Source organism: Bubalus kerabau, chromosome 4 (genome assembly GCF_029407905.1).
Source record: "Bubalus kerabau isolate K-KA32 ecotype Philippines breed swamp buffalo chromosome 4, PCC_UOA_SB_1v2, whole genome shotgun sequence".
Classification (NCBI taxonomy): Eukaryota; Metazoa; Chordata; class Mammalia; order Artiodactyla; family Bovidae; genus Bubalus; species Bubalus kerabau.
In genome coordinates, this window is record NC_073627.1 from 28,142,579 (window position 1) to 28,157,999 (window position 15,421).

The 15,421-nt window shown below is 54.9% G+C and overlaps 1 protein-coding gene across 27 annotated transcripts in view; it reads left to right on the forward strand.

Annotated features, from left to right (window-relative positions):
* CACNA1G (calcium voltage-gated channel subunit alpha1 G) overlaps positions 1 to 15,421 on the forward strand; it is a 62,260-nt gene that overhangs the window by 12,719 nt on the left and 34,120 nt on the right. For all 27 annotated transcript variants that reach the window (XM_055580009.1, XM_055580002.1, XM_055580005.1 and 24 more), the window contains exons 8-9: positions 1,245 to 2,028; positions 3,764 to 4,140. In XM_055580009.1, coding sequence (XP_055435984.1) covers positions 1,245 to 2,028; positions 3,764 to 4,140 — 1,161 coding nt within the window. The remainder of the gene's footprint in view (positions 1 to 1,244; positions 2,029 to 3,763; positions 4,141 to 15,421) is intronic.

Sequence of the window (15,421 nt, forward strand, 5' to 3'; positions counted from 1 at the left end):
GTGACATAGCCAGACAGAAAGACAGATAAGAGAAAGATGAGAGAAAGAGATGAAGATCTACTCAGGATTTAGGCTCCAGAGAGAGGTGGAGACAGAATAAAGACCTGTTGGTGAGTGAGAGGGGTCCCTGAGAAAGAATAGCCCCCCGCCCCGAGTCGTCCCTGATGGGGAAAAGTAGCCAGGCTTGGGGCCTGTTCTCTTCTCCCCACCGTCACCCGGGTGGCAACGTTAGCACCTCTGGGAAGTGATCTGTGATCTTTCTCCCCATTCGGCTCTCTCTGAGGCTGGGGAGTGGGAGGAAGCAGACAGAGAGGTAAGGGACCTTGTTTCCACCCTCCCACACACCCCATGAAAAATCTTTCCAAACAGCTCTCCGGAATCACACTAGTGAAGCTAATTATCATAATTACTAGGACACAATCTAGAAAAAAAATTTTGCCTTTCACCATAAATATTCATTACTTTCATTCTGGATCATTGTCCAAGCAATTGCCATCCCAGAGGCCCGGGGTGGGGGTGGGGGGTGGGGACTGAGGTATGGAAGTGGAGACGTGACAGTGTGGTCAAGGCAGAGTCTGCAGGGCTCAGAGTCAGCCTGTCACCCAGCTAGGGGAGAGGAGAGACATGGTTTGGAAAAGGGATACAGGCAAGGCCAATGGTCATGAGGATACTGAGGCCCCAGGGTTAAAGGTCTTACTCAAGGTCACACAGCAGGACTTGGGACTAGAAGCAAGAGTTTTGTAAATGGTGTTTTTGCCAGAATCTCAAAAGCTCAATCCAATGTGAAAACCCATGTCCCCCAAATAGCATTCATTTCCATAGCCTTCTCTACTCCTAATGGAAAGTGAGAAGGGGGATGCTCACGATCTCGGACAATGGGATTGTTTAGGGGCAGGGAATTTGGGAGATATCCTTGCCAATAACCTAATGATCAATAGCAATTCCTTGGAATTCCACAGAGGATGGTTCAGCTCTTAGCCTTGCTGTGCTGAATGATCATGGGGAAATTCCTCAACATCTCTGAACCTGTTTCCTCACTTGTCAGAAGGAGATAATTAAAGTGTCACCTTTAAAAAAAAAATAAAGTGTCACCTCTTCAGACTGTCATGAGAATGAAACAGGATGATGCTTGGACAATTACTGAGCCTAGTATCTGGCACACAGGAAGTGCTCGGTACTCGGCAGCATGCACTGTGATTCCCTTTCCTTCAGGCTGTCTCCTCTTTTTGTCCCCACCCCAATAGGTGGGCTCTTTCTTTATGATCAACCTGTGCCTGGTGGTGATTGCCACGCAGTTCTCAGAGACCAAGCAGCGGGAAAGCCAGCTGATGCGAGAGCAGCGCGTGAGATTCCTTTCCAACGCCAGCACCCTGGCCAGCTTCTCCGAGCCCGGCAGCTGCTACGAGGAGCTGCTCAAGTACCTCGTGTATATCCTCCGGAAAGCAGCCCGAAGGCTGGCCCGGGTCTCCCGGGCAGCGGGCGTGCGGGTTGGCCTGCTGAGCAGCCCAGCGCCCCGTGGGGGCCAGGAGCCCCAGCCCAGCGGCAGCTGCTCTCGCCCCCACCGCCGTCCGTCCGTCCACCATCTGGTGCACCACCACCACCACCACCACCACCACTACCACCTGGGCAATGGGACTCTGCGGGCTCCCCGGCCCAGCCCACAGATCCAGGACAGAGATGCCAGTGGGTCCCGCCGGCTCATGCTGCCACCACCCTCAACTCCTGCCCTTTCCAGGGGCCCTCCAGGGGGTGCAGAGGCTGTGCACAGCTTCTACCATGCTGATTGCCACTTGGAGCCAGTCCGCTGCCAGGCACTCCCTCCCAGGTCACCATCGGAGGCATCGGGCAGGACCGTGGACAGTGGGAAGGTGTACCCCACTGTGCACACCAGCCCTCCACCTGAGATGCTCAAAGAGAAGGCGCTAATGGAGGTGGCGCCCGCCTCTGGACCCACCACCCTCACCAGCCTCAACATCCCGCCCAGGCCCTACAGCTCTATGCACAAGCTGCTGGAGACCCAGAGCACAGGTGAGAACTCTGGGTGGAGGCATGTTGGTGGCCCGCACCCGGGGACCAGGTGACGTCCTATCCCAGGGAGGACTGAGGGGATCTGGAGTCAGAAGGATACGGCCTGGGTTCCCATTCTGCCTCTCTCGGCCTTGGGACCTTCAACCAGTCACATCACTTCTTTGAGCCCTAATTTTCTCATCTATTAAAATGGGAGTCATAATTCCTACATTGTAATGATAACAATAGTCATCTGTAGCAAGCACCTATGCTCTGCTCTATGCCGTTGGCAATTGTTGACGATTGCTATGTGCCTGTCGCATGCTTCACAGGCAAAACCGCGTTGGGTCCTCTTATCAGTTTAAGTGATAAACTTTCCTTGTCTTACTGATGAGGAGGAGGAGCTTGGAGAGGTTGTGTGACTTGCCCCAGGCGCTGTCATTGGTGAGGGGTGGAGTCAGGGCCCTCTGACTCTGAGGTCCATGCGCTAGAGTGCCTGTTGCAGGTTCAGAGGGGGAAATGGTGTATGAGCATGGTGAGCCCTGTGCCCCACGCTAAGGGGACTCATGTAGATACAAATGTCACTCTGTCCCCGTAGGGAGACCTGGGGCTTGGTGCAGCAAGTCCTCAGAGGCCTCTAGACTGATGGATAGAATACCCAGTGTTGTGGAGAAGGGAAGTGCTTGTGCCTTGGGGCGTCCCCCAGTCAGGCAGGGGTGACGAGCCCTCCTCTACAGACTCACTGCAGCCGAAGCCCAGGGCCTGTGCTTCAGGAAGAATGTGGCACGTGGGAGAAGTGGAATATTTGTGGGCTGTTATGTGGGAATGTGGGCTGGACAGGAAGGTGCCATCACAGAACACATGGGAAGGGTTCTTCTGCCAGCTCCTCTATTACCCTGCCAAGGGGCGCCAGCCAGCCACACACACGTATGGTTCTGTTTCCCTCCGTGTAAGAGGGGGGCCAAGACCATCACAGCTGTGAGTGGTGCTTACTGATGTCCTCCTGCATGCAGGCGGAAGGGCTGGGCCCCAGGCCAGGCGTCTTCACATCCGTGCTTTACCTGGGTGGTCTCTGAGGTTCCTCGCAGCTCTCAGACTATGATCAAAGCTGGATCTAGCGGACGTCCGTGTTTTGGGATAGGTCACTGTGTACGTGCACGTGTGCTGTCTGGTGTGTGTGTGTGTGTGTGCATAAAGGTGACCACTGTGTGTCTGTGCCATCTACACATGTCTGCTGTTCATGTATGCATGTGTCCACATGTCTGCTGTGTGTAGGTACGTGTGTGCACCCACAGGGTGGTGCTCCTGTTCAGTGCATACACACGCCCACGTGTGTGCATGCCTGGCATACATGTACTGTGTGATGTGTATGGATCTGTGTACACCTGTGTTTGGCTCTGCATGTACATATGACTTGTAAATGGTATGTGTATGTACACAGTACATGTGTGTGTACAAGTATGTATCTAGTGCACAAGTGCAAGTGTCTGGCGTGAAAACATACATGAATATCTAAGGCTGTCCAAACCAGAGGACAACCAGCAGTGACTGTCAGTGGGATGCTATTGGCGTTTGGGGGCGTTCTATTGCTCAGGATCACCCACATTGCAGGTCACTCAGTACCCTTGCCCACCAAGTGCCTATTACCACCATTGAAAGAACTCCAAACTCCCCCACTCATTTTATATACATGCTGAGGGAAGGTCACCCCAAGTAGGAAAGCCTGGAGCCTCTAACCTCTACCTTCCTGTCCCAGGCGCCTGCCAAAGCTCTTGCAAGATCTCCAGCCCTTGCTTGAGGGCAGCCAGCGGAGCCTGTGGCCCAGACAGCTGTCCCTACTGTGCCCGGACCGGGGCAGGGGAGGTGGGGCTCACTGGCCACGAGATGCCTGACTCAGACAGTGAGGCGGTTTATGAGTTCACACAAGATGCTCAGCGTGGCGACCTCCGGGATCCCCAGAGTCGGCGTCGACGGAGCCTGGGGCTGGATGTGGAGCCCAACTCTGTGCTGGCCTTCTGGAGGCTGATCTGTGACACCTTCCGGAAGATTGTGGACAGCAAGTACTTTGGTCGGGGAATCATGATTGCTATTCTGGTCAACACGCTCAGCATGGGCATCGAATACCACGAGCAGGTAGGGGCATGGGCAAGGCATGGTTCTCGGGCTGGGGATCCTCTATCTTCCTCTCCTCCCACCCCGAGTTCAGTTTCCTCTCTGTGCTGTCAGCCTGCATGGCCAGGAGGAGGACAAAAGGGAGCTGCACCGATGCGTGGGAACTCTTTGGAGGATGAAAGCCCGTGAATGTCATGCAGTCTCGGAGTGTGGAGGTTGCCCAGGGGCAGGGTCTGAGCTGGGTGTGTTTTATCAAAAGGGTTCTGAGAAGAGGTGGGCATTAAAGGATATAAATGAGTGGTGAGCATCAGATGTGGGCAAGACCTTTTTGGAGGGACAAGTCATAGATAGGGGGTGGGTGGGGCCCTCTGGCATTCACCTGACTCAGTAATTAGGGGTGTGATTGACTGGTGGCAGGAGAGGGCTGTGCAGGTAGAGGTGAGGAGTAGACGCCTGGAGCCGGCACCTGGGGAGGGTAGAGAGGGTGGCCATCTGCTTCAGACCTCTGTTCTGGGAGCCGTGCTGCAAGCGAGGAGGGCGCTGCTGGGTAGAGGAGAGCTCTCAGCATGGTGAGGGGACTTGAAACTTTTGCGTTTGAGGAATCGTTCTAAGAACCAGGATGTTTAGTCAGGAGAAAAGGAGGCTCAGCAGGGACAGGCGAGCTGTCTTCAGATATTTGAAGGGCTGTCATGTGGAAGAGGGAGCAGGCTTATTTTGTGGGGTCAATAGCTGCAAGCAATGTGATTTGGGCTGAAGCATTGAAGAGGCTGTTTTCTCTCTCAGAGCTGTGCAGAAACAGAAGGGGTGGCCTGGGGAACTCCACTGACCCCCGACTCCCACACTGGAGATGGGAGCAGGTATCATAGGGCCTCACAAATGGCTGTGGCTGCACCCCCCACAGGATCTCTCAGAAGTCAGCCCTTCCCCCAGATGGCCTTCGAGGTCACCCCCTTGGTGGATTCTTGAGGAAGGAGGGAGGCCAGCAGGCAGGCACTGTGGTTCCCAGGTTCTCTGTGCTCTTCTCCTCTCTCTGTTCTCACTGTCCTGGGGGAGAGTCAGGGCTGCTAGAGCCCGCTGTAGACGGGAGCCAGGCACTGCCCCAACCCCTCAACTCGTGGGCAGAAGCATGTGGGAGCCAGAGGTGTGGAGTGGGCGCACACGTGTGTGCATGTGTGCACGGTGTGGCAGGGGCGGGGTAGCCACGGGGAGGCGTGCCCACTGAGGAGTGCAGGGAATGCACTCAGTCTCAGTTGAGGTGGGGTATCCTAGGTCCAAACCCGGGCTGGAACAAACGTGTGATGTTCACTTTTTAGGGGGTTCTGAATCCCCTTACCATCCACCCCACTCAGTTCCTACCCCAATTGCCCTGTCCAGCCGAGTGCACCCCAGCCCCAGCCCTTTCCCCATCATCATCATACCGTATTGACACCCCTTCCTTTTGTGTCGTGACCCCCACCCAACTGGCTATACCCTGTTCCTTTCTTGGCGTGGGGAAAGCAGAGAGTGTGGACAACTTGGGTCCCACCTTGGGTAAGGTGGGGGGAAGTGGAGGTGGGGCAGGACGCTGGCTGCAGGGTCAGCAGTGGCATTTTTATGGGTGTGTTGTGTCTGGCTGCATGGAGCGTGTGTATGTGTGCTCACGCCTGCTCAGCCAACCTCTGGGGAAGGGGTCCTCTGCTCTGCCAGGCTGCTAGGGCATGATCCAGGTAATGGCAATTCTTAATCTCCCATTATGCCGGCTCCCAAGCCTGAACCTCAGCCTCCTTTCCCTCACCCCAGTTCTGGCCATGGTCAGATGCCCCTTCCCCAGGGGGTGCCTCCTCCGCTGCTGATGGAGGATTTGACTAGGCTGGAAAGAAGCTGAGTCACAGAGACAGAGGCCAGATGAAGCTGCAGCAAGAGGGCTTTCAGTTAGACATCAAGAAAGACACCCCCTTGGGGAAGAAATAACAGCAATAAGTCAGGGAAGATTGCAGCATCTCCTTACCCAAGTTCCCGAGGAGAGCGGGGGACAGCCTCTGAAGCCTTCAGCAGCAGGGAGTCCTACTCAGTGGTGGCACAGTGTGTGCTCCAGGGAAGAGTTTGTCCCAGTACCTGGTTGCTAAGGCCCCCATGGGGTGAGTGGGAGTCCCCAGCAGGCCAGGCAGATGACTGACTGCGGCCCAGCAGGCTCAGGGGCTGGGGGTGGGAGGAAATCCCAGAAGCAGCCATGGCCCTGTGCTTATAGGCACTATGGCGTGAATGTCCCGCCATCTGGGTCCTGGAGCCTGAGCAGGCTTGGGGGTTGGGGGCAGGGAAAAGCGCAAGGAGACATGGAGGCCAAAAGACACAGAGGGAGACAGAAAGAGAAAGGGAGAGACAGAGATGGGGAGATGAGGGCAGAGAGAGTGGGATGGAGACCTGGGCAGGGGGCGAGGGGGTGGGGGACACAGAGATGAGATGGTCAGAGATATAGAGAGGGAGGTGGAGACTCGGGGGAGGAGACAGAGACAAGCGGAGGCACAGAGATGTAGGGGCGACAGAGACAGTTATGGAGAGGAAGCCAAAGACAGACTGAGATCTGGATGCAAACAGGAACAGCCCGGGCAGTGACCGGAGACAGAGGCTCTGATGGAGCCTCAAATGGAGGAGAGGAGGAGCCAGCTGAGCAAGAGAGCTGAGAGACACAGCAAGGAAGAGCATCTGCAGATGCTGACAGAGGTGAGGCCAGAGGCTCAGGGTTTCCCCACGGCGCTCGTAATGAGGCAGTTGTGTCCATCGATTCTGGTATTGATCAGACTGAGGGGCACTGGAGAGGGTATTGCTGGTGCTTCCCTGGAGGAGGAGCCCAACCCTCTTTCCAACCCTGTCCTCTCCCACCGTCACCAACCTTACCCTTCATTCAGTTTTCCTGTCAAGAACAGAGATACTCCAGCTGCACTCTACCAAGCTCTTGACTGAGGAAGCACTCTTGTCATACCCCACCCTACCCAAGGCGAACCCTATGTTGTTCACACCGTCCTGCTTTCCCCACCCCTTAACCCACTAGCTGGTGGCAAAGTGGCAGGGCTGGTACGTTCAGAGAGACTGGTGAGGAGGACAAAGACCCAGGACTCTGAGAAGGGAGCAGGGCTATGACTTGAGGTCAGAAGTATAATCATGTGTGTGCCCTACCCACTAGGGGCAGAACGCGGAACAGGGAAGCTGTGAACCACCCATCTGTCCATCCATCCATTCCACACACGTTTTCTGGGCATCAGAGTTGGGCCTAAGCAGTGGCATGCTAGTAAATGTTTAATAACCAGCCCTTTAAAAAGAAAAAAGGTCCTGATTTGTGGTATTTGCAGTGTTCACCATTTTCCATGGTGCAAATGCTCCCACTGTGGCTGGCTTCAAACTCCCAATGTGATGTCACTGCATGCGGAGTTGGGAAGAGACGTGCATAACCAGACGTTCCAGTACAACACTGGGCCAAGGCACTCTGTCCTTCCTCTCAAAGACCCCACAACAAATAAGCAGTCACACTTACTTGATGTAGTGCCTGCTTGGAAGGGATGCTCAGAGGAGTCACCCGTGACCCAGACTGGGGAAAGGATTCACGAAGGGCTTCCATAGGTTATGATCTGTGAGCTGAGTTTGAATGGAAAGTGGGATGTAGCTAGCAAAGGGTGGAGGGTAGGGCACAGCATAGGGGAGGACCGGAAGCACCAGACCCCAAAACAGAGAGATTTATAAGGAGTTCAGAGTGAATTGGCACTGGGTTGGGGCTGGGATGGCAAACAACAAGAGATGAGATTGGAAAAAGCTCAGAGCCAGGTCCTGAGAGGAATAGGATAGAGTTTGGATTTTATCCTGAAGGTGATAGGGTGCCAACAAAGGTTTTAAGCAAGTCCATGGTATGTGTTTGTATTGTATCAAAAGTCTTCCAGAAGCCATGTGGGGAGCAGAAGGGAGTGACAGACGGGAGGCAGGGAGGCCAAGGAGAGAGCTACTGCCATAATCCAGCCAGTTCATATACCTTGTCCCTGGAGACAGAGAGAAGCATGCTGGGAAGAGCTGGCAGTGGCTGAATCTGTAGAACTCAACTCCAGTTGGATATTTGTGAGGTGGCAGCAAGGATGACACCCAGGTTTCTGCTTCTGGGAGGAGCACTGGGGCCTGTGCATATTTGGGCTGGAGGGCATTGCTTGCAAACTGCCTGTGGGATGCCCAGGGTGTCTTTGGAGTGCAGAAGAGAGGTGTCTCCTGGAACCTGTCTGGCTGGGTATGCATGGGGGCAAGGCCTTCCAGGAGGATGAGGTCTTCAGGACACAGGAACTTCGTAATCACCTTCCTTCCTAGTTCTGGATTGCTGAGAGTTGGAGCCAACCTCATGCTCTAGAAGAGAGCCAACAGCAGCGGGGGGTGGAGGGCATACAGCCCACTGGTATCCTGGGCTGCAGAGAAGAGAGAGGGAGGGTCCAGAATAGACAGTCTTTCAGGCCCGAGAGGACAGGGCAGGTGATTCTCCTGCTCGTTTCTCAGACTCTGGGCCCACCCTGTTGCTCTAGATACATGTTCAGGGAGGGTTTCTATTTATAAGTGAGTGAGGTCAGCTGTTCAAGGCAAGGGAGGCTGGGGTGGGGTAGGGTGAGGAAGAGACCATATGTGGTAGGTCTTAACTTTGAGGGGATTCACAAACTCCTTTTGGATTCTGTTTAAAGCTAGGGCCATCTCTCTAAAAGATAGACATACGCATGGATACCCCAGTGCGGACTTCGAGGATGGGAGTTTACAGACACCTGACCTATTCCTTGGGCCTCCCAGGAGTCCTTGGCCTGCAGACAGAAGAGCTGGGACTACAGGCCACATAAGACTTTGGAGGACAATCTCTTACAGTTGCCCTGGGCCCAGACTTTCAAAGGTTCTCCACGTGTGGGAGGGAGAAGGGTGCTTTTCTAGAGATGGCCTGCTAAAGGGGACATCCTCTGGCTCTACGGCTCTCCCAATTCATCAAACATGGGGGGTGCCTCCTGTGCACAGCACATTTGAAGAGAATAATAGACTGGGGGTATGGGAAGTGCCAGGAGCTCCAAAGAAACAGGTTCCAGCAGAAAAGTCATTCTGCTTGATTATGCCAAATGCCGTAAAGGAGATTTCTGGGGACAGAAGAGAGCTCACACCCGGGTCAAGGATTTTGGAGGGCTTCCTGAAGGAGGTGTCTTGTGAGAGTGGCCTTGAAAGAAAAGTGTTACTGACAGCTGAGGCCAGGAGCAGAGGGGTCTGGTGGAGGGATTGGGGAGAATTCTGGCAGCCTGGCCTGGGAATGCACACAGAGGCATGGGATGCTCTGAAGGACCATCATATAGCCTCCCCCACTCCACCCCAAGTTATCTGAGCAGGGGCTCTTGAAGTGAATCCAGCAGTGCTCTTGAATCTGGAGCTTCCAGGAGGTGTGGGCTGGCTTGGGGGTGGGACCCAGAGACTATTTCTATCGTCCAGATCAGAGGCAAGGAGGGCCCCCAGGATGTGAAGGGGAAATAGAACTAGTGGGTGGGGCACAGCCATTCCATTGGCAAGGTCTGCGGGCCCAGGCACCTGCTGCCAGAGGGATGACGGGCAGGCGTAAGTCCTAGACAACTCCTGGTTGCAAGATGGAATCCTGGAGAGGGAAGTCCATGGAACCAGGAAGCTGGGGAAGGAACAGGTTTGGGAGAGGAGGTGAGAGGGTTTGTTTTGGATGTGCTGCATTTGAGCTGGCTGTGGGCCATCCTGGGAAGGCTATCAGGCAGGTTGGCTCTCTGGGTGAAGAGCCAAGGCTTGGAGGGAGATTGTTTTGTGTCGTCCACACCCTGGTGACAGCCGGAAAGGTGGGAGTGCAGGAGACGGAGCAGGAGAGCCCAGGGAAGGAAGTGGGCTCTACTGAACTCTGAGGAATGTTGGCCTGAGGGAAGAAAGGCAGGGGAGAGGGAGAAGAGGGCAGGAAATGGCCAGCAGAGAGTCAGGGAAGTAGAGGGAGGTGGCCACAGGCAGGGAGGCTGGTGCAGGCCCAGGTATTGTTCAGGCATCCAGAAGTTGAAGACTGGGAAGAGGGTCCTTGGAGAGAGCTGGGGTGGTGGGGCCCAGGGTTCAGGGGTGAACAGGCCTGGATCCATGTGAAGGTTTCAGCTTTTAGGCAGGGGAAGGGATATTGCAGACGTGAGGAAACAGGGACAGCTGATGAGATGGAGCCCAGGGGAGCCAGGGTGTGGGTGAAGGTCCAGGTGGAGGAGGCCCTGGCTCCTTTCCAGGTGGGAAGAGAGACGAGTAGGTTGCAGGATGCAGAGCTGTCTGGGGGAGGGAAGTGAAGCCCCAGGAAGCAAGAGGCCAGGTTGGAAGTGGGATGGAGGCCTAGGGGAGGAAGTTCTGAAGCAGCTCTTGGGCTGAAAGACGGAGACCCAACAATGAGGACCACGCGTACAGGCACAGAGCAACCCTGGGGCCCCAGTAGGGTATTTCCCTGTCCAGTCAGCACGGGTTCGTAAATAGCAAAGCTCAGCAATTTGACAGTTGCAGCAAAGAGGCGGGCTTGGGGGAGGGGGGACTAACCTGGACTGGACAGGAACCCTCTGAGACCTGTGGCCTGAGGGCAGCCTTTAGATGGTCCACCACAACTGGATAGAGAGGTTGTACAGGCGAATGAGGGGCAGGGGCCATAGCTTCAGAAGTTGAAGTCACAGAAGCTTGGGCTGACTCTCAGGCTGAGCGAGCACTGCGGTGGTGTCCTGTGCCTACTTAGCTTGCGTGTCCCCCGGGGTGGCTCTGGGGAGCTGGCAGGAGACCATGCAGAGACACTAAAGTCATCCCTGGTTATGAGGTACTGAAGCACAATGACCCCTAACAAGGGGGCCTAGAGGGGCTAGAAAACATGCTGGGAGGCCCCTCCAGGGGGACGGCGAGGAGCAAGGCCGTGGTCTGTGTGATGAGGCCTGTGAGGTCTCCCAGAAACCTCCTGCTGCCCAGGCGTCCCTGACTTCCCACACCTCCTTGGAGGAGGAAAAGGGCTGAGGTCCCGCTGACCCAGTGGCCATTGCCCCATCACTGTGGCCCACCTGTGCCACCTCTTTTGAGTGTGAAAGTGGCACAGAATTGTCAAAAATAGAGGTGAGGCGAGCCGAGGAGCCAGAACTGGGGAGCAGAGGTTCCAGGGTCCCAGGGACAGGTGGCCTCAGAGGAGGTAGGGAATGAGGATGGCATCTGGCAGGGCCAGGGTGACCCCCCTCAGTTCTGGTCGGGCTTGTCCCCACCTGCACTCTCCCTGCAAAAGGCATATCCCTGTCTGTCAGAGCCGGCTCTCAGGCCTCCCGCCTGGACCACTGCAGTATCCCCTAGTCGCTCGCAGTCTCTTCGTCTCTCCAAGCCATCCGCAGGCTGCCACCACTGCAGTGGATTAATCTTCTTAATATACCATTTTGCACACCTCCTCCCTCCCCCGAGAAGATCATGGGCAGAGGCAAGTCCAGCCTGAGGCAAGCCATGGAGCAGAGTCAAGGCCATTCTGGCTGGCCCTGCCCACCTGGCAGCCTTGATGCCCAGAGGCCCCTCCCACCCTCTGACCAGGGCAGACACTTGATCCTCGGTCCTGGAGGATTCCCTGCACATTCCTCCCTCTGCTCCTTTGCTCACGCCCCCTGGCCAGCCAGGGATACCTTCCACGGCGGTTCTCCTCCCCCTGCCTTCTCCCCACTGGCCCACTGACCTCAGCTGGTTTGAGTTCCTGGGGCCCTTCTGGTGTCTGCCTCCACATGGTGCTTCGCTTCAGACTGCAGGCACTCTGTTCTACCACATGTGAGGACCGCTGCCGCTGTCAGTGCCCACGGGGCCACTGGAGCAGGACTCTGGCCTGGGTGTTTCCACAGGGCGGAGCAGCCTGGCCACAAAGGGGTGTTACCCTGTTTAATAGAAGAGACCACTGGGAACCAGCAAGGTTAAGGACTTGCCTAGGTCACCCAGGTGGAAAGTCTCCGAGTTGGCAGGCCTCTTGCACTCAGGTTGAGCCCCACCTCTTAGCAGGGTTGCACACACCATGGGCACTTTAAGGGTTAGTGGATAAAGGTGCTCTGGGTTTCAGGGGAGTCCTGGTGCTGGGAAGTATTGAGCAGCTTACCTGGGGCCCAGTTACTCCAGGCTGACAGGCTGAGGGGAGGGGAAGCACTGGGAGATGGGAGATATACAGTTAGCGTCACATAGAGAAGAGCCTGGGGCCTCTGGGTGAGACCCTCAAGCTGCCTGGCCTCCACGCGCAGAAACGCCCACTGGGTCTTGACCTCCTTGAACAGGAGGGAGGATGCAGTCTAGACCAGAAAAAGGACTTCCTGGCAGCCTGAGGGGCTTGTATGAGTTTGTGCCGGCGGTCTGGGTGTGTGCATGGAGAGATGTGGAGGCAGTGCAGGTGGGCCTTTCTAAGCAAGCGATATGACCTCCATCAAGTCACCACATCTCGGAACCTCAGTCTCCTTGCCGTCAAGGAAGCCTACGTCCCTCCCTTATCTGGTGTGAGCAGGGAGGAAACTTCTGGGAGGAAGGGCTTGGCGGTGCAGGGCCTGTGGGCGGCACTAGTCAGAGTTGGCATCCCCTCTGCCCCTTTGCAGCTGCAGTGACTGATCACGGCTCTGGTCCCTGGGGCAACGGTGTTGCTAAGATTGTGTCTCTGCGTCCTCGTCCTGCATTTGCAGAACATTCCCAGCTTCCGATTTAGTAACTTGGGCAGACCTGGCTGTCTGAGAAAAGAGCGCTTTTTTCCCATGGATCACAGGCAATTCGGGGCCCTGGAAGGGAACAGGCGTTGCCCATAAGTTTGTAGAGCAAGCGAAGGCCGGGGGAGAGTGCCAGCCAGGCCCTCCTTCCTACCTGCTCCTTCAGTCCTGGCGCCTCCTGGCTGGGCAGGCTGGAGCCCCGGCCTTTGCCGCCACCCCTCGAGGAGAGCAGTGACACAGGCCTTCGGGGAGCCTGCACCATCCTTCTGATGAGGCTGTAGGTTGGGGTGCTGGCGGGAGTGTGTGTGTCTGTGTGTATCTATGAGCCCTCAGGTACAGACTGCCACCAGCCGTGTAGACAACATCAGGAAGCAGTGAGAACACCCCTCTCCCTACACGCCTGGTTGTACTTCACGGATTCACTAATGAAGTAAATACATGATACCAAAAGCTATCGTGTTTTCACCATTTTATTAAGTTTTGTCTTTGGTGGCTTTTTTTGATGGTTAATTTATGTGCTCTAAACTATACCCATGATATGTGTATGCCTCAGTTATACTTTCAGACTTGTTCTTTATTAATGCCTCTGCATTCATGTGAAATATAATTTATATACCTAAGAAGACACTTTACATATTCAGTCCATCCATGTATCTGGATTCATGGGCCCCTCACTGTCACCTTTGGATCCTGTCTGCCTAGTCTTCTTGGAGTCAGAGTAAGGTGGGATTGGGTCCCACTCCCTGGCTCTCCCCATCCTGTGACTTTGTACTGGCCGTGCATCATCTTTTGGCCTCTTGTGCTTATCTGCAAGATGTGGAAGGGGAATGTTGTTGTGTGGATGATACGAGGTGAGACCCACAGAGTGTCATACCCATGTGGCCTGCGCTTACCATCTTTATCAAATCCAAGAATGGACAACTGGGTAGATGGCAGAGTGACAGAGAGGCAGGTTCACTGACCACAGCCTTCTGACAGACTAGACTTGGGAGTAGAAGGTGGGAGATCCACTTAGTCACGGAGGGGCCTGAGCCCTGGGCTTTAGCTGTCCTGACTGTGGCCCCTTCCCCTGCGCTGTGGTCCTCTGTGACCCCACTTGCCAAGTCAGGTGGCACTGCCCCCACTCACAGTCTGGGGGGCAAACTCTCACTTGAGATCTGCTGGAGCAACATGGCAGTTACTCAGTCTCTGGACAGGTGGCTCTCGGCCCTGCCAGCTGACCCTGGCTCAGCTCCCCAGACCCGTCTCTGGAGAGAATCCATGCGTGGGCTGAAAACTTCTCTCCTTCTGAGAAGCCATTGACCCCTCAAATGCCCCTCACCTGCCAGTCAGAAGGCCCAGCCTACCACCTCTCCCACTTCTCACCCAGGCTGGCCGCATAGATGGGGCCTATTAAGATATATTTGGTGGTACCCAGGGCCTGACTCCATGCTTGGGTGACCTACCTGGGTAGCTGGCCAGATGAGGCAGCTGGGTAAACAGAGGGAAGTGTCTGATGGACTAAGGACTTCACTGGTTATTTATTCAAACTTCTAGAGTAGCTAGTATGCACCTTAGGCTTTGGGGGTGATCAAAACACCTCATCAGGTGGGCAGTAGGCTCCATCGAGCCAATCATATTTCACTCTGCAGCTTCGGTCATCAACCAGGTTGGGCCTCCCTTTCTCCCCTGACATGGCTCATTCCCTGTGCTCAGCCCTGTGATGCCTTCCGCTCCTCTCTGCTTGGAGAGACCCCATTCAGCCTCAGAGTTCATTTCAAGTGCTGTCTCCCAACCAAGGCTTTCCCAGTGTGTTCCTCACTTACCTTCTCTCCTCTGAACTCCTGGATTTACTATCTGGATAATTTATTTTGGCACCAAAACATCTAAGGCCTCTTGTGGTTATTCAACTGTTTCGTGTGTGTATGATTTGTTTCCAGCTAGACTCTGAACTCCTAGGAGGCAGGGAGCATTGCTGGCATGTTTTTGCCTGCCTGGTGGATTATATGGTAGGGACTTAATATTAAGAGGGATGCTCAGTCACTCAGTCATGTCCGATTCTTTGTGACCCCATGGACTATAGCCTGCCAGGGTCCTCTGCCCATGGGATTATCTCAGCAGCAATACTGGAGTGGGTTGCCATTTCCTCCTCCAGGGGATCTTCCCAACCCAGGGATTGAACCTGCATCTCCCGGGGCACCCACATTGGCAGGCAGATTCTTTGCCACTGAGCCACCATATTAAGAGGGAGGAGGTACTTAATATTCTGTGCTAGAATAGCAAATGAAGTAGAGTTTGTCATTAAATCTGATGACCTCTCTAGTACGTGTTCGCTGTCCTAATCTCAGACCCTGGGTAGGAGTATTAACTACTTCTAGTGTTTTACATTTGACCAGAGAGATGAAGGATCTTGCTAAAGGTCACACAGTGATTTGACAGGATAGGCTGAGAATTGAGCCCGGTGTCCCAGTCTCAGGGAGCAGCTCCAGGTGCCACCTCATGTGTGACATCTTTCTTGGGGATCTCCCGTCTGCTCATGGGTGTGTTTGTATGTACATGCTTGTTTGTGTGTTTGTGTACACGTGTGTGTGTGCATGTATGTGTTTGTGTGTACGTGTGTGCAGTGCGTG